Source organism: Cebus imitator, unplaced genomic scaffold (genome assembly GCF_001604975.1).
Source record: "Cebus imitator isolate Cc_AM_T3 unplaced genomic scaffold, Cebus_imitator-1.0 Scaffold871, whole genome shotgun sequence".
NCBI lineage: Eukaryota > Metazoa > Chordata > Mammalia > Primates > Cebidae > Cebus > Cebus imitator.
In genome coordinates, this window is record NW_016108186.1 from 90298 (window position 1) to 115213 (window position 24916).

Genomic DNA, 24916 nt, shown 5'->3' on the forward strand with positions numbered 1-24916 from the left:
TAATTCTCTGCAATAAATCTTAATCTCTTCTACTAGTTCTGCTTCTCTGGTTAAATCTTGACTGATATAGCCATGCAACTGTTATTCTTTTTCTTTTTTATATTAAATCTAATTGACTGTACCTTTATGTGAAGGTAGAAATGGCTCTATAAAGGTTCTCTTTATTATGGACGGATTGAGTGGGACTCATTATTCTCATAGCAGATGTGAATATGGTTTTAATTCAACATGTTGCTTTATTATCTATTTTGCTGTAGCTTTCTTACCTTTTTGTGTCAGAAGGAAACATCAAATGTAGATTCAATAACAATCTGCTTTTGTAAATCAATCTTCTTTTGTGACTGTGACTTAAAACTTCATGTTTAACTGGCACAAAATTGAAACTCATATACAAATAATGTTTCCTATGGATTTGTAAGTAGAGAAAGGTCTCTGATTTTAGAAATGGAAATGCAGTATGAAATAATTTCATCAAAATAGAAGCAGACATTATCACTGCTTTGCCAAACTGACAATCTAATTTTAAATAATTCAGCAGAAAATTTTCATCACTTCCCTAGACATAATTTCTTAAAACTGTTTAACAGCTTTATAACTCTACTAACAGGTGCTGACTTTACTACTAGTTTTTTTTTGTTTTTTGTTTTTGAGATGGAGTCTTACTCTGTCACCCAGGCTGGAGTGCAATGCCTTGATCTCAGCTCACTGCAACCTCCACCTCCCAGGTTCAAGAGATTCTCCTGCCTCAGCCTCTCAAGCAGCTGGGATTACAGGTGCCCACCTCCACGCCTGGCTAATTTTTTGTATTGAGACGGGGTTTCACTATGTTGGCCAGGCTGGTCTTCAACTCCTGACCTCATGATCCACTCACTTCAGCCTCCCAAAGTGGTAGGAATACAGGCATGAGCCACCGTGCCTGGCCCTACACTACTAGTTTTTTTTTTACCATTTCATCTTGAACCACTCTGAGAACTCAAACTAGACTACAGTTATATGCACACAGGCCTTGAGAGCTAATTTGAAAATAACACAAAGGCAGCAGAATTTGAAGCTAAATTCAGCTTTTCATTATCCATGACAAACTTTTCAAAATGAGATGCAGTAGTCCTAAAAAAAAAAAAAAAAAAAAAAAAAAACTCCACTTTAGAAATGTTAAACATTTATTTATTTTCTTATCAGGAACTCTTTTCTTGGTTGCACAAAGAACCATATTTTTTGATATTTAAATACTAGAACCCATAATTCAAGGTGGTTTTCTTTTTCCCATATAGGTCAGTTACTATTGTAAAATTAATTAATTTTCATTACAAAGGTCTACTACCAACAGATATAACTTACCTCCAATAACAAACTTGTGCTTTGATATTTTTTATTTATTATAAAAACTGAGTTTTCAATGAAGGCAGTTTAGCAGGACTATAGTTTTGAAAATAAATCTGAATGTAGCCATTCTTTAAACTTAAAGTTATTGTAGAATAAAATGTCAAGCAAGTGAAAACTTTTCTGTGATATATACAGAAATGATATATATGTAAATATTTTCACATAAACAAAAACAAAGATCAAGAAAAAAATTAAGTATCTTTATGGGCAACAGAAATACACAGATTAAAAAGGTTTTTTTTAAATTTTACTTCAATGCTTCCATTGAACACAACTGGCAGAGCAATAGGAATTAGATAAATCTTTACATTTCTTCAGGGAATTACATGTAAAATAAAATATTAGCATAATTAGACTCCTGAAAGTCGTGCCTTTCAATTAAGTCACTCTTTTTGCTCTACTGTAAAGCTATACACTTTATCAGAATTTTGCCAGTTGAGAGAAAATAAAGCTAACACTGGCAAGATCCAGCACAAACACAGGTGGCAGCAAATTAGGCACAGTGATGTGTAGATTTTCCTCTCAATGTGGATTACCCATGCCTAGGAGATAATGGCTTACAATGCAAAACAAACATTGTGGGATAAAACAGATGATATTCAAATAGATATAGTTTCTACAGGGATGTTTCCTAAAGTGTTTCCCAGGGACCACCTGAGCCAGTCAGGTAGAGTGCTCAAAAAACAAAAATGCACATTCCTGGACTCAACCACAGACCCTCTGGGGACCCAAAAATCTGGACTGTTAACAAGCTCCCTTTGGGATGCTTAAACACGTATTAAAGTTGAAATAACATTACTCCATACTATCTGGAATTTCTCTCGCATCTTTCTTTTGACCACAAATATTTTATTATCTCTTTTCATGCTTCTGACTATCCAGAAGGAAAAACAGGCAAGCTGAAAACCATTTCTGATTATGCCTGTCAGCAGTGAGAATTAGTAGTGGTATCTTTTCCCACCTCAAGAAAATATGGGGCAATAGACAACATATGATTTTGCACCTACATTTCTTTAAGGTGCTCCGTAGTACTTATTCTTTAAAGCTTTCAAAATGTATACATAATAAAAAATGTTCAAAACGGTTTGTAAACTCCCATCAGATCAAGATTATCCAGTGTAAAAAGGACTGCTGTTCAGTGTTGTTGCTGAATTCTCACAAAGACCCCTTCATAATCTTTGTTCACAAACAGGGAGCATCTCAGCAGGCACTCCAGAGCTCTCACCAAATGAGGCACGGCCTATTAAGCAGCATGAAAGTACCTAGAGACTGCCCATAAAATAAGAACAAAGAAAACAAAGCTCAGTTTCAACTCCAGCCACAAAGGAGTCTTCATGACCTACCAATATGTAAGATGAATACAGATCATGCTGACTTTCCTCCGAGAAAGTCTAATCAAAAATGTCCTTATCAATATCTGCTTGAAATCCAGTTTATATTGAAAATGGAAAGCATAATACACTTCAACATGCTACTAGTATCTACTACAGTGCTTATGTCCTATAAATTCCCTATGAACAAAAATAATTTTACCTGTGAATAAAAATTAGAAATTAAAGAGGTAGGTGACTATCATTTGAAGATGATCCCAATAACATGTTGAATAATATGCTTGAGTCCCCAAAGAGCTATTTAGCTGGACAATGAGTTCCAATACCGTTACAATTTCCTTAAGAGCAGGGTTTCCCAGGTCTTTCGTGATGTCATCAATCTTTCAATACCCTAGCTCCTGATACGGTGCCACAAGCTCTTCAGACATTTAATATTAGAAATAGCTAATGAAGTAAAATGTAATGAAGTAATACTGGAGACCAAAGGGTGATGCTGAAGTCATCTAGGCTCTTCAAGTATCTATACCCTGGTATGGAGGAAAGCACATTTGACAGGACATTAGAGATTCATCTAATCCACTTCTCTGGTTTTACAAATGAAGAAATAGCAGCTTATTTTTTCCACTGGCTCACAAAGCACTAACATCCTGAAAAGATGCTATAAATCTATGGTTAACTTACCTAATTAGTCAATGATGTACCTAAGTGGCTATACTTTCAGCCCTTATCCCTGTAGGCTGTTTTATAAAGTGAGCCACTGGTAACAGAGAAGCTGACCAAGGCCCTAGATGCACCCTAGGGGCAGACTGTCAGCAAGAGAAAAATAATTTGAAATGCCATACATGCCCTATTAAAACTTGTTCTAGGCTCAGACCAGGATTCATTTTCCCTTCTTTGTAGGAAACAAACATCTGAGCACGTTCACAAACTCTAGCTCTGCTAGGGCAAGCACTGGGGCAACAATGCTATTCTGCCCAGAACACTTAGAACTAACACAAGTGGACAACTGGAAACCTCTAAACCCTCAGAGGCAAGACCTACACATAGCTATCTTTAATTTTTCAATAACTGTCAGTCACTTGTTTTGCAAATTAAAAAAAAAAAAAGTTAAAAAGTGGTTGTAGGCCAGGTATGGTGGCTCACGCCTGTAATACCAACACTTTGGGAGGCCAAGGCAGGCAGATCATTTGAGCTTAGGAGTCTGAGACCAGCCTGGGCAACAGGGCAAAACCTTGTCTCTACAAAAGAAAATGCAAAAAATTAGCTGGGTGTGGTGGCACGCACCCGTGTGAGTGGCCACAGCTATTCAGGAGGCTGAGACAGAAGGATCACCTGAGCCTTGGAGGTTGAGGCTGCAGTGAGCCATGACCACACCACTGCATTCCAGCCTGGGTGGCAGAGTGAGACTCTGTCTCCAAAAAAACAACAAAAAAAGTAGTTGTAAGTGATTTTTTTTTTCTATTTTCCAGTGTTTCTGTAATGCTTCCATATTTATTTTGGTAATAAGAAAATAAAGGCTAATTTTTAAAAAGAATATTTTAGTCTAAAAATTAAAGGATGCATAGAATTCCCTCTATGAGACATCTAAATGAATGAAGCGTCTGCGTGGCACAGTGGAACAGTGCAGCCCTGGGATTCTAGAGGTTTTTGGATCTGAGCTCTACCACTAACCTTGGGCAGGATTTTAATTCCTCTGAGACCTGCTTTCTTCATATGTAAAAAAATAATAATACCTACCTCACAACCTGTGAGGATAAAATGATGCACAGTTCCCGACACATAGTAGGTGCCCATAAATGTCAACCCCTTCTTCATATACTCCACAAAAACCCTTGGGTAAAAGGAATCACCATAGCCTGCACCAGCACCCACCATCCCTCTCACTACATTCCCCTTTTAAATTTGCAAGAGTGCCATCTCCTCAATTTCTCCCTGTTGCTCTGAAGAGTTGCTATGGTGCTTAGAAAACTGTCTACATTTTACATTCTCTCTTTTACAACTGTACATGCAGGTAAAACATTTATTAAACCATCTTCCCATAAATGGTAATGCATGTTTCCTAAAACACATGTATAGAAACAATTCTGAAAAATAAGACTGAATTAATTTGTACATTGTCTCTTAAAGTGCACCAAAGTAAATAGTAATGATCTTTCAAATGTCACTAACCTTCTTGGGTTAGTTTTTAAAATAAAACTAAATATATATTGATGGAGACGTATGGCTCCAATGTGATGGCAAAATGCAGCAGTGTCTTCCAGAATAAAAAAGTATTGATAAACTCAACTAAGCATACCTTAGCAGCATACAAAATGCCTACAATTCAATGTAACTGCAGGCTCAATAAAGCACAATCCTGATTCTTACTATGAAAATAAATCAGTCAAGGAAAAACTCCAAAACCAAAGAACCATCTCCTCAGCCTAAATTGAGGGTTTCTATTGAACCCTGGAGGTAATATTTGTAATCACTTTCCTATTGTTTATTCTTGGTAACAACTATAATTACCATTCTTTCTTTACACTGCTCACACACATACATATAAAAACCCTATTAAAAAAAAAACAATAAAGTATAAGTGGAGAAGGTATGCGAAAGAAAATTCAATGTCAATAATGAACAACCATCACCCAAAATGTGAGTCAGTTCCAATATTCACACCACTGTCCGATGTTCCCCACACACGTAGACAGCACTGGGACGTATCCGTCGCCTTGTGTGACCAGGGAGCTGAGGCAAAAACTTGAAGGACTTAGGCATCATGTCCAGGCAAGCATCATGGAATTTCTTAATCCTCCAGTAGTAGATCAGTGGATTCAATGCAGACTTGAGGTAGCAGAGCCAGAGTAGCCCGGTGCTAATCTCAAAAAAGTTGTGCTGATAGTAAAAGTGCTCACTGAATGTTGCCACAAGGCTGTAAGTGGTGAACGGGGCCCAGCAGACAATGAAGACAGCAAAGAGAATCAAAATAGTGGTGAAGGCACGTGTTTTAAAGCCCATGTCAATGCTCATCTGAAAAGGTCTCTGTAGACTCATAAGACCCAGTTTGCTGGCCTGGCTGAGGCATATACCTTCAGGGTAGCTATGGATTCTCAAGGCATTGTGCCGAAGGGTGTTGAGTATGCCCATAAATGAATACAGTATTACCAGGAAAGGTATGAAGAAAGAAATGAGAGAAATCAAAATCACATAAGCCTGGTAGCCTGGATTGGTTGTGTATCCAAACACACACTGGGGAGCTCGGGAAGGTATCTGCAGGTCGGGGTTTCCTATAGCTAAAGGAAAAGCTACACAAAAGGAAGTTGCCCAAGAAACTGCAATCAGAACCTTAGCTCTATAAGGGTTTAGCTTATCCTGCCTCTGGACTATAATAAGGAATCTATCTATGCTAATGATGAGCAGGATCGCTACTCCTTCTATCACAAATAACCAGAAAAACATAGCAGATACCCTACAGAAGAATTTCCCAAAAATCCATCGGGTAGTAAGAATAGTTACCAGGGCAAAAGGCATGTTAAGCACTGCAAGCAGCATGTCTGCAAAAGCCAGGCTGGCAAGGAGGATGTTAATTGCAGATCTCATGGCAGCTTTTTGGTAAACCATGAGGCAAACAACCAAGTTCCCAAGAAAAGACACAAACAAAATGAAAATCATTATAGCAGAAAGGGTGATCTGAAGAGGCAAGTTTAGGCTCTTAAATGCTGCTGGTGGTGTGGGCACAGCTGTATTATTCACTGTCAAGGAACTCAAACCAGTGGGAGCCATGGTTCCAAAACTATATCTAAGCAGCGGACTGATGTCAGGATGCTGGAATGGTGGAGGAAGTGTAATATTCGTGTAGGTGTTTTCATAGACTACAAATGTTGTGTTGGATGTCCCGGTATGGAACGCAGTCAACACTGCTGAGAAGACCATGGTTTCAGTAGGATGGAAGATGCTAGCAGAGATGCAGGTGTTCTTCAAGCATTTCAACACAGAACAGCAGTATCAGGTTCCATTAATGGGCTTGGAAATACATTCTGGAAAATGGACAATGAGTTCCATCTTCCACAAGAGTCCTTTTGCCTGAAAACAAAACCAAAACATAAAAAGTAAATGAGAAATGATATTTGTAAATAACATTTAACTTCAGGGATGCCTTTCATCATGAAGGATCAGTTTTGCTCTTTTTGACCCTTTAAAAATATGTTAACCTCCAGTGTAGTCAACACTAAAATATTGTCCTGTTACTTTATCTTTAGCCAACTATGGTGGAAATTTCATGACATTCATACATAAAGCAAAAGTGCAAGGAATCTCAAAATGTGTTACTGCCCCAAAGACCGAAGTTATAATCTTACTGTTAATTTTAAAAATATATCCAGTGGTTTTCACTTTAATGAAATGTTAATTTTAATTTTCATGGCTTTTCTATAGTTACTGTTAATACAGATTTTTTTTTTACCTGGTTCTCCTGAGAGAACTATTTTTTTTAATTAATTAATAGTTCTTTGGTACAGGTTCTTACTCTATTTTTACATTAGCACTAAACTGGATGGCAAAGAAACCTAAAGCAGGTTTCCTACTTCACACATAACAATTACACACTTACATTCTAACAACCTTATAAGTAAGTACTAGGTAATTATCAATGAAGGTCTGAAACATTTTCTTGGCTTGCTGTCTACTTATTTATTTATCCATTAATTCACCTATTTTTTCATTTTTAGATTTTGAATTAAAAAATCATTCATTTTTAATTTCTTACTAGAAGCCCCACCACCAATCATACTGGAGAAGTTACTCAAGTGGAGAAGAAAAATTATAAGTAAGAAGTCTTGGTCATATTTTCAAAAGTTCTATTTTTCTAAAGCTCTCTTTGCTTCTCATGTCTTCTCTCCCAAGTCCACCGACTTTCATCCTTTCTTTTCTGATATGTACACATGTATCTTCTGTATTTTCTTCTCCCTAAAAAACCAATCTTATTTTGTGTTAGCAACTTGATCAGAATATGTCAAGCAAATAACAAAGATGAAGATGTTAAAGGAGAAATGACTAGAAAAATGTTCGGGTATGAAGAATCTATTTGAGAAAACTTAGAAACATATTTAGTTAGCTTGCTCCAAAAAGTTTCTTATCACCTTTCTCTTGTCCTAACCTCCAATTTCTTACTCATGTATCTGCAATTCTAGAGTTTTCTGTAAGGGACTTTGTTAATCTGCTGTTTTACTCACACATTTTGTGGTATGGGTTTTTCCTTCAGTAGGTCTTTACTGGAGAGGTAACCTCTTTATAGTTAGAAAGAGGTCTCTGGATTTCTGCCTAGATTCCTTTAATAAGCTCTTTAAAGACTGGGGGGAAGAAAGTAAATGCACAGAAGTTTAAAACAAAATTGCAATTTACTCATGATTTTGACTTAGAATTAGTCATTGGTTTTAAGGGTCATTGTCAAAATTTCATTCATTCATTTACGGATGCATATGGGTAGGGATATCACATTTGTAAGATCCAAGATCCAGCAATGCAGCCAAATCAGGGACTCCCTACCATACCTATATCTCTACAGTCCCATCTTTTTTGTCCAGGGCTGCCTTTATAAAAAGAAGAATCCTTATCTATTCATTCAAAATATCAACTTTACTACTTACTTTCAATTTTACAGTTTAATTTATTTGCCCTTACTAGATTTTATCTGTCCTTACATATTCAATTTGCAGCAGCTTAGTGTGGCATCTTATTAACCACAAAGGTGCCAAGGGGAAGAGAGAAGTGGTGGTTGGAAGATTACACCATAATCACCATCAGTCTCTACAGAAGTACCCTAAATGTAGATATAATTAAGAATAAAGACTGTGCTTAATTATAAATTAACCTCAATACAAGTCTACCTCTACAGAAAAATTATAAATAGACAAATGTGTATCTTAAGCCTAATGTGACAGTTAAAATTGTTTGACCAAGTAAACAAACATATACCCATCCTGCACTATGACACAGTTTAAAATATTTCATTTCCTTGACCATGTTGAGGAACAAAACAAAAACAGAATGAAGCCAAAGTAAAATCATAATTTAAAAGATGGCTTTTAACTTGTTATGTCTGCATAGTCGCAATTATCTTTCTACCATCAAAGCCTCCCACAACTATAAAAACTTCTAACAATTCATTCAATATTTCATCAAATATTTATTTAAGAACCTACTCTGTGCCAGGTACTAAACAGAAAATGGTGAGCAAATAAATGGTTTCTAAATTTCTGGTTAAAAATGCAGACTGCCACAGAACAATTTATTCTCAATAGTTTCAGGGAAATGGGCTTTGAAGAAACTGAAACAATCCTGTAGATCCCTAGAGAATCTCTGGATGCCAGTTACCACAGAAAGTATAGATAGAGCTGAAAACTGGAAAACTGGCTGAAAATCGGAGCCACTGGAACCCCACTCCACCCATAGTTCTCCTCCTCTCTGAACAACCATGTGAAGGCACGTACCTCCATTTCAGTAGCCCAACTCTGTGGCTCAACTGAACCTGAGAAGCACTACACTCAAAAATATCAGTGCAAGGCTGAAAACAGAGGGTTGAGCGAGTGCATATTTAATTTGAGAACCTAGCTCCTTTTGTCATCCTGCTCTTAGACTGCCAGAAGCCAGGCACATGTTGCCCATGCAGAAGACTGAAGAGCTGTGACTAAACAGCCACAGAGAAAAAAAACCTCTAGATACTAACATCTGAGGTTTTCCAATCACCTTGTATATGGAAGCCCACCCACTGTCAAACCAGCCCACGAACACAGAGATTCTAATCAACTTTTCAGTGCCTATTAAATATAAATGATCAATTTCTCTAAGAAATAGTTTAACAAAAAGATTAAACAAAAACATTTTTGTAAACATTATGGAAAGTGGAGGTTATAGTATTCTCTTGGTCCTCTTTCCTTAGTTTTACCTGCCTCTGGAGTGCTTTATTTTATTTTTTTGAGACAGGATCTCACTCTGTCACCCAGGCTGGAGTGCAGTGGCACAATCACAGCTCACTGCAGCCTCAACCTCTCAAGCTCAGGTGGTTCTTGGAGTGTTTTAAATACTGGTTTTATTCTCTGCAAAGACTTTATTCTCCTAGAAGGCAGCCATTGATTTTATTAATCCCATTGTTCCCTACAACCACTATGCTTTGCACATAGTCCAATAAATATTTGATAATTAAATTCATTTGCATTATGTTTTGTGGGATCAATTTTTTGTTTACCTATTTTAATATTCATGAAATATGCACATAATTTTAAAAATAATTAGATAAGTTTTAAGGTGATCATCAAACCCTGTCCCAACCTTCACTACCTCATTCCTGTTTTTAGAGGTAATCATTCTTAATTATTTTAAAAGCTTTTTTCATATATTTATTCTTTATACATCTAAATAGAAGAAACCACTTTTTGGTTTACCAATTATAGATATTAACTCCTGATTTCCTGTAAGCACAAATGTAGAGTTAGCTGTCACAGCATTTCCCAACTTATTTCTCTTCCCTTTGTACTATCGAAATCTTTATTTGAAACTTTTGAATTACAGTAGTGTTTGTATTAATGTAGTTATGTAAATAGTATATTTACTGATCAACAGAATATTTTCCTTTCTTAACTTTTAGAAATCCTAAAATTAACAATTCACTTATGTATTTATTCTCCATTTTTTTGTTTTATTTTGGCTGTTTGAATGTTTTTGTAAAGTTTTTTGTTCAAGTCCTTTGCTAACCTTTCAGCTGAGTTGTTTATCTTTTTCTTATAAATTTGTTGGCATTTAAATATATATATATATATATATATATATATATATATATATATATACACACACACACACACACACATACATATTTTTCTCAAAGAAGCGGCTGTGTAATTTGTAAGTAACAGAGGTTTATTTTGGCTTACAATTCTGCAGGCTATGTGAGAAGTATGGTGCCAGCATCTGCTCCTGATGAGGTTTCAGGAAGCTCAAAATCATGGTGGAAGGGGAAAGGTGAGAGCAGGAACAAGAGAGTGAGAGGGGTTGGTGTCACACCCTTTTAAAAAACCAGATCTTGTGTAACTCAGAGCAAAAACTCACTCACTGTTGGGAGAACAGTGTCAAGACATTCATGAGGGATCTGCCCCATGACTCAAATATCTCTCATCAGCCCCAAACCTCCAACATTGGGGATTACATTTCCACATGAAATTTGAAGGAGACAAACATCCAAACCACATCAGTATCATATTCTATGGTATGGATTCTATTCTGATTCTTTTCAGAGCAGGAATTTATGGAAATTACATGATTAATGAAGTTTGGGCTCAGTTCCAACTCCCACTCATCCCAGAACTCATGCCATGGTTATTGTACCAGTTTTGAAATGCAGAGTTAGAACAGACAAACTTAGCAGATTCCCTCAGTGCTTCTCTAACCTGTGGAGCAAGGGCTATAATGGTAGGAAAGGCTGACTGCAAACCCCTAGAACGATCTATTTCTACCTATGAAAACAGTAAATCAAAAGCAACATTTTATTCCTGTAGAGATAACAAAGATTAGAGTTACCATCAAGGACTTGGAAGATGAAGGTGATAACTTCTGCCGTATCTCTATTCAAGTTGCCTCTTTGGCTTTGTAGAAAACAATGCATTTTAAAGAGTGCAGATGCTGTACCAGATGTGGTTTTACTGATGGAGCAAATCAATCTGCTGGCAATTTGCTGGCATCTGGTACATGGCTATTGATCTGTCAAATTCTGGTTTTCTCTATATGTGTTAGCAAAGACTACTTGAAGCATTTGCTTACCCTACTATCCTACCTCAGGGATCTGTCAAGTCTTTAGCACACTACCATAATCTAATCCACAGGGACCTTGGTTGTACTTCTATTCCATAGAATGTCATGCTGTCCATTACATGCTGACTACACAGTCTACAGATTCTGCAGGACCTGGCTCAAGCTTCTCAGGGCAGAGACTTCCCACCAGCCCCGGTCCCAGACCAATCCTCTAAAATGCTGTGCTCACTGCATACTCTCTAAAGGTTGGCCTTAATTCCACTGATCCTAGGATGCTGGGAAGAATCGAGTGGCACCACTTTGAAAAAACTGCTGCTCTAAAACTCTTCTACTCCATAACAGATAAACAGAAACTGGCTGCTGGTAAAGCCTAGGAGAAGACTAAGGGAATAAGCCACGTGTTCCAGCCAACTCATTACTGACAGCAGAATAAAACAGGTAGGACTTTGAAATACTGGCTTACTCAGAGCACCTGCTTTTGTCTTGAATAAAATGAAAGTCTAAAAGAAAGAAGAATGCCTAAGAGAAAGGAGAGCTCTTATCTTGACATTATGGAGCATCTCTCTCTCATTCTGGACCAGTAGCTGCACTTGAAGGAACAGATGTCACATCACTGTCCTTCTGCTTTTTGGCACACTCTTAGCCAAGAAGAATTTCACTTAGTCCTCTCTTCATCCCAATCTTTCCTCTCATCTAAGAAAGAAATGAAACTGCAAACTAAGAGAGGAAAGAAAAAAATGTATCACATATAAATGTATATTCCTTCCTATATTAGGTCCTTGCTACATATCCAGAGATTCCAATTAAAACAGGGGGAATGGTAGTCAAAGGACACACCGGGATGGAAGTACACTCCTGAGTTCTGTTACGAAAAAGGTGGAACCAGAAATAAAGAACCAACCATTCCACCTCAGAAGCAATGTAATTTTCAACTTTATTTCATTAAAAAAAAAAAAAAAAAAAAAAAAAAAAAAAAAAAAAAAAAAAAAAAAAACCAGGCAATCACTTTCACTGGGCAACCTACTTTGCAATTAAAAGAATAGTCCATAAATAAATTTAGATCACTATAACAACGTCTACCTTTTTTTGTTGTTGAATTCGGTTATTCTCTGGTTTATCTGTAAACAGAGTCAAAGGAAGCTTTGAACAAACAAATCAAAAAAGAATAAACAATAATCACACAGAGTGGGACACGGTAAGGAAGAGCTTATTTAATGTTATTTTTTATATAGGGCACATTATCATGGCATCAAAATTACACTTATTTGCAAGGTATATCTAACTTAAAACCTATATCCAATAAAGCTAAAGGAAAAAAATGCTGTGTATACATTTACATATGAACCACAAGTAGTGTTCTATATTTATAACGCTGCTCCATTCCTGATATATTTCTAATTCCAACCAGAATTCACCACAAAAGAGATGAATTTCCTTACTAATGTTCAAAGGAACATTTAGTTCTTCCATGGACATTTTAAAAATTAGATTATTAAGCACAAGGATTTATTTGCCTTCCTGTTACTTTTTCCCCATAAATGCTAAAAAGAAATTAAACTAAATGTCAGCAAAGGCTCTGTTTCAGAGAATATGCTAAGTGACTTCTGATGACAAAACTGAAACAAAAGTGGTAGGAAAGGTCAGTATTTAAGTGCAAATTAATTGAAAACTTTAAAATTTACTTTTAAGTGGCTAATAGATTAACCTTCTAGAACCTTTTGAGAAATGCAAAAAACAAAAGAAGTGATAAGTCCTATGGGTGATAGATTTTGTTCATATTTCCTTTGTCTCCTATTTCTTTTTAATTTTTTTACATTTCATTGATGCATAATATTTTACCTATTCATGGGGTACATGTGAGCATTTGTTACATGTATAGACTGTATAATAATCAAGTCAGGGTATCTGGAGTATCCATCATCAAAAGTATTTAACATTTCTATGTGTTGGCAACATTTCAAGTTCTCTTTTCTAGCCAGTTTGAAATATAAAGAACGTTGTTGCTAACTATAGTCACCCTACTCTGCTACTGAACATTAGAACTTATATCTTCTATCTAACTGTATGTTTGTATCCATTAACCAATCTCTCTTCATCCCCCCTTCCTCTTCTGGTATTTTCCTAGCTTCTGGTATCTATCATTCTATTCTCTACCTCCATGACATAACTTCTTTAGCTCCCACATGAAAGAGATGTGGTATTTGTCTTTCTGTACCTGGCTTATTTAGCTTACCATAGTGACCTCCAGTTCCATCCACATTGCTGCAAATATCATGCTTTCATTTTTTATGGCTAAATTAGCACTCAATTGTGTACATATATATGTTCTTTATCCCTCTGTCTGCTGACGGACATTTACGTTAATTACATATCTTTGCTGTTGTGAATACTGCTATGATAAACATGCAATCACAGATATCCTTGGATATACAAATTCCTTTCCCTTTGAATGCATACCCAGTACTGAAATTACTGAATTGTATGGTAGTTCTACCCTTCGTTTTTAGAGAAAACTCGATACTGACCCAGTGGTCATTCAAGAGCATGTTTAATTTCCATATATTTGTAAAATTTCCAAAGTTCCTCCTGTTATTGATTTCTACTTTTATTCTATTGTCATCTGCAAAGATACTTGATATGGTTTCGATTCTGTTGAGATTTGTTTTGCATCCCAACATATGGTTTATCCTAGAAAAATGTTCCATGTGCTGATGAGAAGAATGTGTGTTCTGTAGCTGTTGTATGAAATAGTCTGAAAATGTCTGGTAGGGCCAATCCAAGATTTATTTGTTTATTTTCTGCCTAGATGACATAATGCTGAGAATGGGGTGTTGAGGTCCCCTACATATTCTTGAGTCTTCCCACAAGTCTGTTTTACTTTTTTTTTTTTTTTTTTTGAGACGGAGTTTCGCTCTTGTTACCCAGGCTGGAGTGCAGTGGCGCGATCTCGGCTCACCGCAACCTTCGCCTCCTGGGTTCAGGCAATTCCCCTGCCTCAGCCTCCTGAGTAGCTGGGATTACAGGCACGCACCACCATGCCCAGCTGATTTTTTGTATTTTTGGTAGAGATGGGGTTTCACCATGTTGACCAGGATGGTCTCGATCTCTTGACCTCGTGATCCATCCGCCTCAGCCTCCCAAAGTGCTGGGATTACAGGCGTTGTTTTACTTTTAAGATATCTTCTATTATTTGATCTTTATCTCTGAGCAATGACTACAATTATACATTCTCTCTCTCTGAGGAATAACTATGATTTATTAACATAAGCATGAGCCATAAAGATAGCATCATATGAATATCTGCATAAGACTACCAGATACTAAACTGGGATACAAAACGTTATGTAAAGAGCGGTACTATTTGAAATGTAAGATATTAAAAAATTACTATAAAAATGCAACAAAAAAGAGAACAATTCAAGTATTATTTGTTACTTCAAAGCAAAAGAAAAAAAATTTTGTAAATGACATTCAAAGGTACTCAGTAAATAACCCACAGACTTGTTCAATCTCCAACTTTATGTCTAATACATAAATATTATATACGTATAAAACCTTAGTAAGTTTTCAAGCAAAGGAGGAAATGTAAATTATAGATGAGGAAGCTGAGCCACAAGGAATCTATGTAACTTGCCCAAGGCCACACAGCTGGTAAACAGTAGAGCGAGGATTAGAACACAGATTAACTGCCTCTTGTCTGTGAGTCATCATGATATTAGCGGCAGAATAAAAGTCGTATTCCAGAAAAAGAAAATAAAATTAAGATGTACAATTACAGCTACCAATTCCTAAATGCCCACCATGTACCAGACCTTAACATATATTATTGCTAATCCTAACAAACCAGCCAAAGACAGAAGTTATGTTGCCTATTTGCAAGAAAATTAAACCAAGGCTCAGAGGGCAATGTGCTGCCAATCACACAGCTGGTGGGAGGGCTGGAATTAGAACCCAGGGCGCCCGGCTTCAAAGTTTCTGCTCTTTCCAAATGTTTTGCTGCTTCTCATATCACCTATGAAAGAGAACGGGACTGTTATTCCACTTAATATAGCAGTTTGCAATGTTAAAAATGCTGTCCCTCATCCCTGGTCTAACACCTTGAGGGTTTTATTTTTAGACCAGCCTTCCCCAAAGGCTTCAAGTTTTCTTCAGAACACTATTCCCTGAGGGCCTGAGGCAGCATGAGAGCAAATAATGTGTTTTACAAAATGACCAAAAAAAAATGTAGGGCAGTGACTAAAACAAGGACATTTCTGTGAGTTATATCATACTTTCACAATTAATATAGCCGAAATGCGGATAAGGAAAATTCCATTATTCCTTATTCTCAGACAAAATTTTCATACTGCTGACTAAAAATTAAACTGTTTGGATGATTTCTTGAAATCCAAACAAGAGTTGGATAAACTATGGGAATGAAGAATGTTTTAGATTTTCTAAATTTTTATGTGCATGCTCTAGAACTCTGAAATCAGCTTAAAGTGGTCGTAGGCTACAGCTCCTTCAAAATGCAACTGGTAAGGTTGACACTCAGCATTTATATGGATGCTTCCAGGAGCGAGATTAATTTAACTTCATGTGAGGAAGCCAAGACATATAATCCCCCTTTTAAATTTGTGGAGATTTATACAACAGGTACTTTCTGATATATCCCAAAGGAGAATTTGATCTTAAGTAAGTGATTTGCATGGATGTAAGAAAGAAGATAACAACTCAAAATTGGAATGGCTCTGATTCTACTGATAGGCGTTATCTAAAACAGTCAAACTCATAGAAGCAGAGAATACAGTGGTAGTTGCCAGGGACTGGGGAGGGAGAGAAATGGGGAAGTGTTCTTTAATAGTTATAAAGTTTGTTATGCAGGATAAAAAGTTCTAATAATCTGCTGTACAACATAGCACTTGTATTAACAACAGAGTATTGTGTACTTTAATATATCTTAAAAGGACAGATCTGATGTTGTGTTCTTACAAGAACACACATACAAAACAACATAAGGAAAATTTTGGATTGATGAATATGTTCAGCGTCTTGGCTATGGTGAAGGTATCACAGGTGTATGCATATGTGCAAACTCTTCAGGATGTATATGTTAAATGTGTATATTTTTTTCTATATCAATAAAGCTAAAAATTGAGATGCCTCATGAACTTAGACTTGAGGTGATAGACGTAAATGAAATATATAAATCAATAACTAGACAAATGTTTAATAGAGATAAATCACCGAACATAGCATGACATAAGAAAACACACCCAAAGGATTTCCTGCTCCTATCTCTACAATATTTTTTAAATGTAATCCACTTCATGTTAATATGACCTGTACCACATACCAGATACCAAGAAAGAATACAAAAGAAAAGGTGACACAACCCTTGCCTTCAAAAATATTGAAACAGTATAAAGATTAATGATAAAGCTAATTACTCTGGTCTATTAATATAATATCTTCAAATGTATGGATTCTTATTTGTTAATACAGGCAATATTACACATTAAAAATTCTTAAAAATCAATGACTAATGTATATTAGTATGTAAATCACAAATAGAAGATGCAAAAAAAACCCCGTTGTTTGAAAGTGTTCAGTCTTAACTAAAAATGAGAATTCAAATGTAATGCAATGTTAATGTTTGCCTAGATTTTCAAAGGTTTAAATAAGATGAAAATAATTCTAGCAAGTTGATACTCCACCAATGGGAATGTAAGCTTACAGTAACAGGAAGCTATTTCAACAGCCTTGAAAACATTCCTAGAGGCCGGGAGCAATGGCTCACGCCTGTAATCCCAGCACTTTGGGAGGCTGAGGCGGGCGGATCACGAGGTCAGGAGTTCAAGACCAGACTGACCAACATGGTGAAATATATACATCACTTCCAAAATTTTCCTCATGTTGTTTTATATGTGTGTGTTCTTGTAAGAACACAACACCATGCCCAGCTAATTTGTGTATTTTTTATACAAAATTTAATTTTGTATAAAAAATACAATTTTTTTTGAAATTTTATGGGAAAAAAGAAATTTTTATACAAAATTTAATTTTGTATAAAAAAATACAAAAACTAGCTGGGCATGGTGGCTTGTGCCTATAATCCCAGCTACTTGGGTGGCTGAGGTAGGAGAATTGCTTGAACTGGGACCCGGGAGGTGGAGGTTGCCGTGAGCCAAGATCGCGCCACTGCACTCCAGCCTGGGCTACAGAGTGAGATTCCATCTCTAAAAAAATAAAAAATAAAAAAATAATAAAACATTCCCAGAGACTTCCGCTTCTAACACATAAAGTCAAGCCTGTAGCAGACCAACACTCCCACCAAAAACAACCAAAAAAGCTGGACAATGTTTTTAAACCTCTTTGAAGGCATCTAAGAATCACCAAAGCAGGGAGAACCTGAGAGGCTATCAGAGAGAAGAAAAGTATAGAAAAGTGAGGTGCTCTGCAATTTGTTTTATTTTTCATCTGAAGGCATGAGCTAATTCTGAAATGCTAGCTTAGAGGGTTTTTTTCTCAAGGCAGCTGAGAAACGAAGAGCCTGCAAAGCGGCAGCTGAAAGGATTAAAAGCTGCTGAAAAGCTTTAAAGTCTGGTAAAAGAAGCAGCTGAAAGGCTGGGAAGCTGAGCAGAGCAGAGTCTCAGTGGACTGGAAGCTGGTGTTCTGGGTTCATGGAAAGGTGGGGGGAAACAACATCTGAAAGACGACACCATTGGAATAGGCATGAACAAAAAATTCAAGAGCCCTCATAACAACACAATAGCAGCCTCTAGGTTTGCTCAAGTTTCTTAATGTTTATTAAATTTCCAAATCAAATATATTTTCAAGACACCAACAGGATGTCAAAAGCACTGGCTATAAAGATTGGTAAGTTCACCAAAAGGCAAAATTATGAGAACAGAAATCCAAGCCAAAAAACAGAAGATATTTGCAACCACATACTGACAAAGAACCCATCCTTTGAATAGATATACTTAAATGCCAACAAATTTATAAGAAAAAGATAAACAACCCAGCTGAAAGATAAGCAAAGGATTTGAACAAAGCTTCACAAACATATCCAAACAGTCAAAACATTACAAAACAAAATACAACATACGTACAGGTGTTCTCCCTCACCACTCATCAGGGAAACGCAAATAAGAATCACAATAAAATAAAAATTCAACAGAATGACTAAAGTTTTAAAAATATGTATACAATATACCAAATACTGACCAGAATGTGGTGCAAATGAAACTTTCATTCATTACTATTGCAGGTGGAAATGGGTAACTAGAGAACAGTTTGATGTCTATGGCAAATTTGTAGTTATGCCTGCTCTGTTACCCAGTAATCCCACTTCTGAGTAATGAACAGAAATGCTTACATTTGTATACCAAAAGCTAAATACAAGTATATTCGTAGCAGCATTATTGGAAATAACCAAATATTAGAACAGCAAAAATGTCCAGCAATAGAACTGATAAATCAATGTCATTATATTCATATAATCAAATACTACACAGCAGTGAAAACAGGCAAAACTACTGTAACGCAACACATGGATGAATCTCACAAACAGAACATTGAACAAAAGACACAGACACAAATATGTATATACAATACTATTCAATTTATACAAAATTCAAACACAGGCAAAATTCATCTATGGTGTTAGTAGTTTATTGGTTACCTTTGAGGAAGAATAGGAGTCATGACTGAGAAAAAGTTTCTGGGAGGTTCATATATTCATTTATTTTTCAAATATCACTGAGCTGTGCCCTTATGATTGGTGCATCTTTCTGCTTATATGTAAAACCAAAAAGTTTATGAAAATTAAATATTAAAACTTTTTAGAAATTTTATTTCTCAGGATCCACACTTAAGAAATAATTTTATACTACCCAAAGCAATCTATAGATTCAAAGCAATCCCTATCAAAATGCCAACGACATTCTTCACAGAAATATTTTTTTTTAATGCTAAAATTCATATGGAGCTACAGAAGATCCCTTATAGCCAGAGTAATCCTGAGCAAAAAGTTGTTCAAAAAAATTTCATGGCGGGGCGCAGCAGCTCAGGCCTGTAATCCCAGCACTTTAGGAGGCCGAGGTGGGTGGATCACCTGAGGTTAGGAGTTCAAGACCAGCCTGGCCAATGTGGTGAAACCCCATCTTTACTAAAATACAAATATTAGCCAGGTGTGGTAGCTCATGCCTGTAATCCCAGCTACTTGGGAGGCTGAAGCAGGAGAATTGCCTGAACCTGGGATGCAGAGGTTGCAATGAGCCGACATTGCACTATTGCACTCCAGCCTGGGTAAAAGGGCAAAACTCCACTAAAAAAAAAAAAAATTTCATGTATGTCACAGTAAGAAACTTGAAGCAATCAAAAGGTTTACATTGAAAAAACAGATTGAATTATGTGATTCAAAAACTAAAACTGTTTTTGAAGAATATTTAATAACATGAAAATATTATGCTAGCATGTTGAGTGAAGAAAAGTTGTATATATAGTATGTTCCCACTATGTTTTGAAAAATTTTTAAAGAAATTAGAAGAAAACATATCAAACTATTAGCATACATCAGAGTGAACAGGCAACCTACAAAATGGGAAAAAATTTTTGTAATCTACCCATTTGACCAAGGTCTAATATCCAGAATCTACAAGGAACTTTTAAAAATTGACAAGAAAAACACAAACAACCCCATCAAAAAGTGGGTAAAGGATATGAACAGGCACTTCTCAAATGAAGACATCTGCCAGGTGTGGTGGCTCATGCCTGTAATCCCAACACTTTGGGAGGCCAAGGCGGGTGGATCATGAGGTCAGGAGTTTGAGACCAGCCTGGCCAAGATGCGGAAACCCTGGTCTCTACTAAAGATACAAAAATAAGCTGGGAGCGGTGGCAGGTGCCTATAATCCCAGCTACTTGGGCAGCTGAGGCAGGTGAATCACATGAACCCGGGAGGCAGAGATTGCAGTGATCCAAGATTGCACCATTGCACTCTAGCCTGAGCAACAGAGCAAGACTATTCTCTTTCAAAAAAAAAAAAAAAAGAAGACATTTATGCAGCCAACAAACATATGAAAAAAAACATCATCATCATTGGTCATTAGAGAAATGCAAATCAAAACCACAATGAGATACCATCTCATGCCAGTTAGAATGGTGATCATTAAAAAGTCTGGAAACAACAGATGCTGGCAGGGCTATGGAGAAACAGGAACACTTTTACACTGTTGGTGGGAGTGTAAATTAAGGACTGTTTTTTAGATTACTCGGTAAATGATTGCAGGAAATATGGGGCACATGTAAAAGTAGTGACTAGGTAAAGTACCATATTTAAATTTTATTCTTTAGGGGATAGCAAAATCCTATGCTCATAAGAAATGTGTGCCCTTTACCAATGAGAGTACATTCCTTGCATAATAACAGTAACACTTGCCTTTCCAACCATTGTGGGAGAAAATGTCCCGATTCCCCAAGGATCTAGCACCAGAAATACCATTTGACCCAACAATCCCATTACTGGGTATATACCCAAAGGATTATAAATCATTCTACTATAAAAACCACATGCATGCATATGTTTACTGCAGCACTATTTACAATAGCAAAGACTTGGGACCAACCCAAATGCCCATCAATGACAGTCTAGATTAAAAAAAAGTGGCACATATACACTATGGAATACTATGTAGCCATAAAAATGAATGAGTCCATGTCCTTTGCAGGGACACGGATGAAGCTGGAAACCATCATTCTCAGCAAACTAATACAGAAACAGAAAACCAAAAACTGCATGTTCTCATTCATAAGTGGGAGTTGAACAAAGAGAACACATGGATACAGGGAGGGGAACATCACACATGGGGGCCTGTCAGGGTGGGTTGGGGGCAATGAGAGGGAGAGCATTAGGACAAATACCTAATGCATGCAGGGCTTAAAACATAGATGATGGGTTGATGGGTCCAGCAAACCACCATGGCACATGTATATCTGTATAATAAACCTGCATGTTCTGCACATATATCCCAGAACTTAAAGCAAAATAAAATAAGAAAAAGAAAAACCCAACTAAATTGCCTTAAAAAAATTTTTTAAATGACATATATTTCTGATCAGTAGGACTGTCTGTGGTACATTTTTTCCAGCTTTTCCTTATTTCCCAAATCTTGTAAAATGAGTACTTAGTTTTCTTATAGTCAGAAAAAAAAATTCTTGAACATTTCATATAATTATATATGTTAATATTTCCTTTCAATGTTCATAAGACAAATTCCTTAAAAAAAGAAAAACTCCTTAGGAAATACATTAAGACAGCAAAATAAGCATTCTCCTGCCAATCTCATCATGCCTGTTGCCCATGAGTAAAATGAAATAAGATATTTAAACATTTAGAAACTAGTGACAGGAGGAACTACTCAAATGTACCTTGTTAGGTAAGTGTTACTGTTATTATGCAAGGAATGTACTCTCATCGGTAAAGGGCACACATTTCTTATGAGCATAGGATTTTGCTATCCCCTAAAGAATAAAATTTAAATATGGTACTTTACCTAGTCACTAGTTTTACATGTGCCCCGTATTTCCTGCAATCATTTACCGAGTAATCTAAAAAACAGTCCTTATCTTTTCATATTAATCTCTAGGTCACCTTTCTGGTTTCCACAAATATTCCCTCAGAATCAATGCAATTTTTTTAAAAAAAGCAAAATAAGCCAAAAAAAAGCCTGCTTATTTTGTTATTTTCATGCTATTCACTAGAAATGTTTTTTTCCATCCAGCTTTAGAGTTGAACTGAATTTCTGGGTAGACCTCAGCATGCCACTCACTTTTTTAACCTGTTCCCTTTGCAACTCTGTACTCATCTGATCCCATATGCCTATCTTCACGATTAGACATTAAATTATTTCTTAATAGTCACAAAGTTAGCACCAATTTCTAAGGACTTAAAATTAATTTACCTAATCAAAACTAAATGTTTATACCATCATACTGGTGGTATTTCTTCTAAAAATGCTGGTATTTTCTTCTCCACTGCATCTCACTGCAAGTGCTTTTGGTGTGTTCTTTGGAAGGAATGAAAAGTCAGGCAGGGTTACAGTAGTCTATCTATTAGCACTTCCACGCTCTTCCTTCAGAAGCTCATTGTGCCCACCTCGGCAGTGGTCAGAGTACCTGGTTGCTATTTACAAACTGTGTCACTGGTCAGGTTACTTAACATCAGGTTTCTCATCAGAAAAATGGAAAGGATCATGGTACAGTTTAGCTCATCAAGTTATGCAAGGATTAATCAAGACAGCAAATGTTAAGTATTGACACGTAGTGCTCAATAAATATGCACTAGCAGGTTCACTTAGGTGAGAAAAGAAATTCACATCATCTCTAACAGCAACCCTTTGGTGACATTTAGGATTCTACTAGTTCATCCTTGCAAATGACTATTTTTTCCACATCTCACCTCAAGCTGAGTTTAAACGTCTTTCTCACTTCAAGATACTGCTCTGTGATTCTGATAAGATACCTTTGTTTCTCTTCCTCTAACTTAGCTTTTTATTTCAAAAAAGTGACTTTCAAAAATCTGTTTTCAGAAAAAAAAAAGGTACAGCTTCTTTTGTATTTTTACTACTTTAGACAGTGTCAGAATTCTATATATTTCTTACTCAACTTTCTAGGAATAGTCTACTACAACCATGCCCAGATAATTTCTCTATCTCCAGATGCAACTGTAGTCTAGCTTACTTGTTCTTCATAACAACACTTTTTGTTACTGTCTATGATTATCCCTGAGAGCTCCAGCCACATCAATTCAACAAATAGGTCTCAGGCAACAATCATGTACCAAGCCCAGTGCTAGCTGTTTAAGAGATTCACATATGGTATGATGTCTACTAAAAACAAGTGAAAGACACATATACATACACCATGGTTTCCTCTTTCTTCCCACATGTCCAGATAACATCACTGTATGAGATGGTTCAAGCATAATCTCTTGGCATAACAGACACATCTGGTAGACTCCTTACCCTACTGCCCCATCAACCAGGTTCACTGTTTCTAAGGACATCATAGAAATTTCATAGAATGTAGAATCAGAAGACCTTCACAACACCACCAGATACCTCAAATAAACTCATGATTATATATACAACAGTCAACCATACACACACACTTTTTAAAAAAAAAAAAGGATGGATCCTCAGTTCTTTGGTCCTGCACTATGTAAATGTAATACATTACCATACAAATTCCAATAATAAAACAAAGAAAAATATTTTATGAAATTTTTTCATGAGTGGAAAACCAGAAAATAACACAAGGGAAATATCACTGAAATAAAGATTATTCTGCTCTAAAGTACACCACTTCAAAATAGGATTGGTGAAGAGCAATGTTGACTCATCCTCAAAAATAATGGTGATGTTTTGACCTTGATTCACTGCTATGATCAAAATAATTATGGTTAACTTGGGAAGGTTCTGAAAAAAGGTTCTAAAGGTCATACTTAAAATACCTAGAGTTTTAAAAATCTATTAAATATAACTTCAGTTTTAGTATTCAAAACGGCCACCAATAAAAAGAAATGTTGTCAGCGTCATCATGTGCCAACTGAAATTATTTTCACTTGCACATCTTCCCCTGATACTCCGTCTTCCACCATGCTATCCATGTATACTATAAAAATCTTTGACATATACTTTTCAACTTGACTTACACATTTCTTTAAATACATTTCCATCCTTCTCTTAAAACAAACAGTTGCTAAGCACCTGCTCTAAGCCAGCTTCTGACTAAGCAGTGCTTATAATGAGGAACAAACTGGGTATATCTCCGGATCTTATGTAACTTGTGAGTCCATCGGGGAGACTCATACTAAATACATGGTAACTACTGGGTTATGCATTGATGTACATGCTGTAAAGACACACTCAGGATGCTACAAGAGTGAAAAACAATGAAAACATAATTCCTCATTTATAGTCATCTACCATTTAATGATATTTTAGCTAAGGACAGACCACTATACGACAGTGTTTTCATAAGACTATAATGCAGCTGAAAAATTCCTATCACCTAGTGGCATCGTAGCCAGCATGGCTTTCTAGTACAACACAATATTCATGTGTTTGTAGTGATGCTGGCATAAGCAAACCTCCTTTGCTGCCAGTTGTATAAAAGTCTAGCATGTACAGCACATAATACTGAGTAAACATAATAAAAGATGTTACTGGTTTATATATTTACCATTCTATACTTTTTATTGTTATTTTAGAGTATACACCTACTTAAGATTTTTTTTAAATTAACATAAAACTGCCTTAGACACATCCTTCAGGAGGTATTCCAGAAGAAGGCACTGTTATCACAGGAGATGACAGCTCCAAATGTTATTGCCTCTGAAGACTTTCCAGTGGGACAAGTTATGGAGGTGGAAGACA

General features: G+C 36.3%; 1 protein-coding gene across 1 annotated transcript in view; it reads right to left on the bottom strand.

Moving 5' to 3' along the window:
- Window positions 1–4178: 4178 nt before the first annotated feature.
- The window catches only part of GPR63 (G protein-coupled receptor 63), a 33654-nt gene continuing 12916 nt past the window's right edge, over window positions 4179–24916 (bottom strand). The window contains exon 2 of the mRNA XM_017520717.2: window positions 4179–6779. Coding sequence (XP_017376206.1) covers window positions 5370–6629 — 1260 coding nt within the window. The 5' untranslated portion in view covers window positions 6630–6779 and the 3' untranslated portion in view covers window positions 4179–5369. The remainder of the gene's footprint in view (window positions 6780–24916) is intronic.